This window comes from Echinops telfairi, unplaced genomic scaffold (assembly GCF_000313985.2).
Source record: "Echinops telfairi isolate 266 unplaced genomic scaffold, ASM31398v2 ScPeMD7_1713;HRSCAF=2227, whole genome shotgun sequence".
NCBI classification, from domain to species: domain Eukaryota; kingdom Metazoa; phylum Chordata; class Mammalia; order Afrosoricida; family Tenrecidae; genus Echinops; species Echinops telfairi.
In genome coordinates, this window is record NW_022105611.1 from 7,602,076 (window position 1) to 7,603,356 (window position 1,281).

A 1,281-nucleotide genomic window follows, 5' to 3' on the forward strand; every position below is an offset into this window, starting at 1 on the left:
GAGGAGCTGATACCAAGGGCTCAAGTAGAAAGAAAATGTTTTGGCGACGATGATGGCAGCATATGTACAAATGTGCTTGATACAATTGATGTATGGATTGTTATAAAAGCTGTAAGAGCCCCCAGTAAAATTATTTATTAAAATATATATATTTTAATTACAGATATAAATATTTACAAAAAAGGTTCTCAGTATGTAAATGGACATCACCTGGTTATGTTGAGATCCACAAGTCTACAATGGAATAGTTGATCAATAAGCACCAAATTTTCTTGTTCCAGTTTATGAATAGCACATTCTAATTCTTCAACTTCCTTCCTGTGAACAGCAATCTGGTTCCAGAGAAGAAAATGGATGTTGGCACATGCTTACTTAGTCTTCTATAAGAAATTCAACTCTAAAAATGCATTTGCCTGAAGGAAAGATCCATTGTATATTATTATATCACTGGAGGTGGAGTTTACATGAACTTTACATAATTTATCTGTAGACCTCCAGATCATACCTAAAAGTGTGTGCTACTGAAGTGACTCAGGTAGGGACAGGCTAGGCCAGAAAGATCAACTTGTAGAATAGGATGACCTTAGGGTAGGTGAGCTGATTTATTCTGTCATAAATCAAGGTATCAAAATAAGATTCCATAAAGGCTCTGGACACGAAAGCTCCAGGGGCTTCCTGGCTGGTGAGAGACTCAATGCAAGTCAAGAGTAGTGTGCCCCCTCTGAGGACATGATGCTTCATATTGGAAACACACCCAGAGGTTGCATCTTTGTCCTGGTATCTGTTTTGCTATAATAAAACTCCAGTCATATATAATCACTCTCCATGAGTTCTGTGAGTCTCTCTACCAGATTTTTAGACTTAAAGGAGCAGAAAGAGCCAGCACATCAGAAGTTGTGAGCTTATGTGAGTGCTGAGCTTACGGCCCGTGGCCTAAAGGGGGAGAGAGAACCCCAGGGTTTGTAGCCCAGCTGGCCAGAGTCCCCTGGGCACTCCTGAGCTTGCAGCTGTCATTGGGAAGGAGTAGTGGTAAAGCCAGGAACTTACAGCTAGCCCTTCAGGAGCCAGAGTGTACGAGGGGGTCTCAAGCTTGTGGGTGGTGTCTGAGGTCTTGAGAAGACATGCTAGTTGGGGTAGAGGTCTGGGGTAGGCTGGGTCTTTTAACTTGTGAGATTGAACCTAGCTCTGGATAGTTGGAATCAGAGGAAGAAGTACTACACACATTGCAGCTGGTTTTAGAACAGAAGTGAAGCAGAGGGGAACAGACTGGTAATGGGTTAC

General features: G+C 42.2%; 1 protein-coding gene across 1 annotated transcript in view; it reads right to left on the reverse strand.

Annotated features, from left to right (window-relative positions):
• The window catches only part of CCDC83 (coiled-coil domain containing 83), a 67,120-nt gene that overhangs the window by 12,269 nt on the left and 53,570 nt on the right, over window positions 1-1,281 (reverse strand). Inside the window, exon 7 of the mRNA XM_004708948.1 lies at window positions 211-332. Within this exon, the coding sequence (XP_004709005.1) occupies window positions 211-332 (122 nt within the window). The remainder of the gene's footprint in view (window positions 1-210; window positions 333-1,281) is intronic.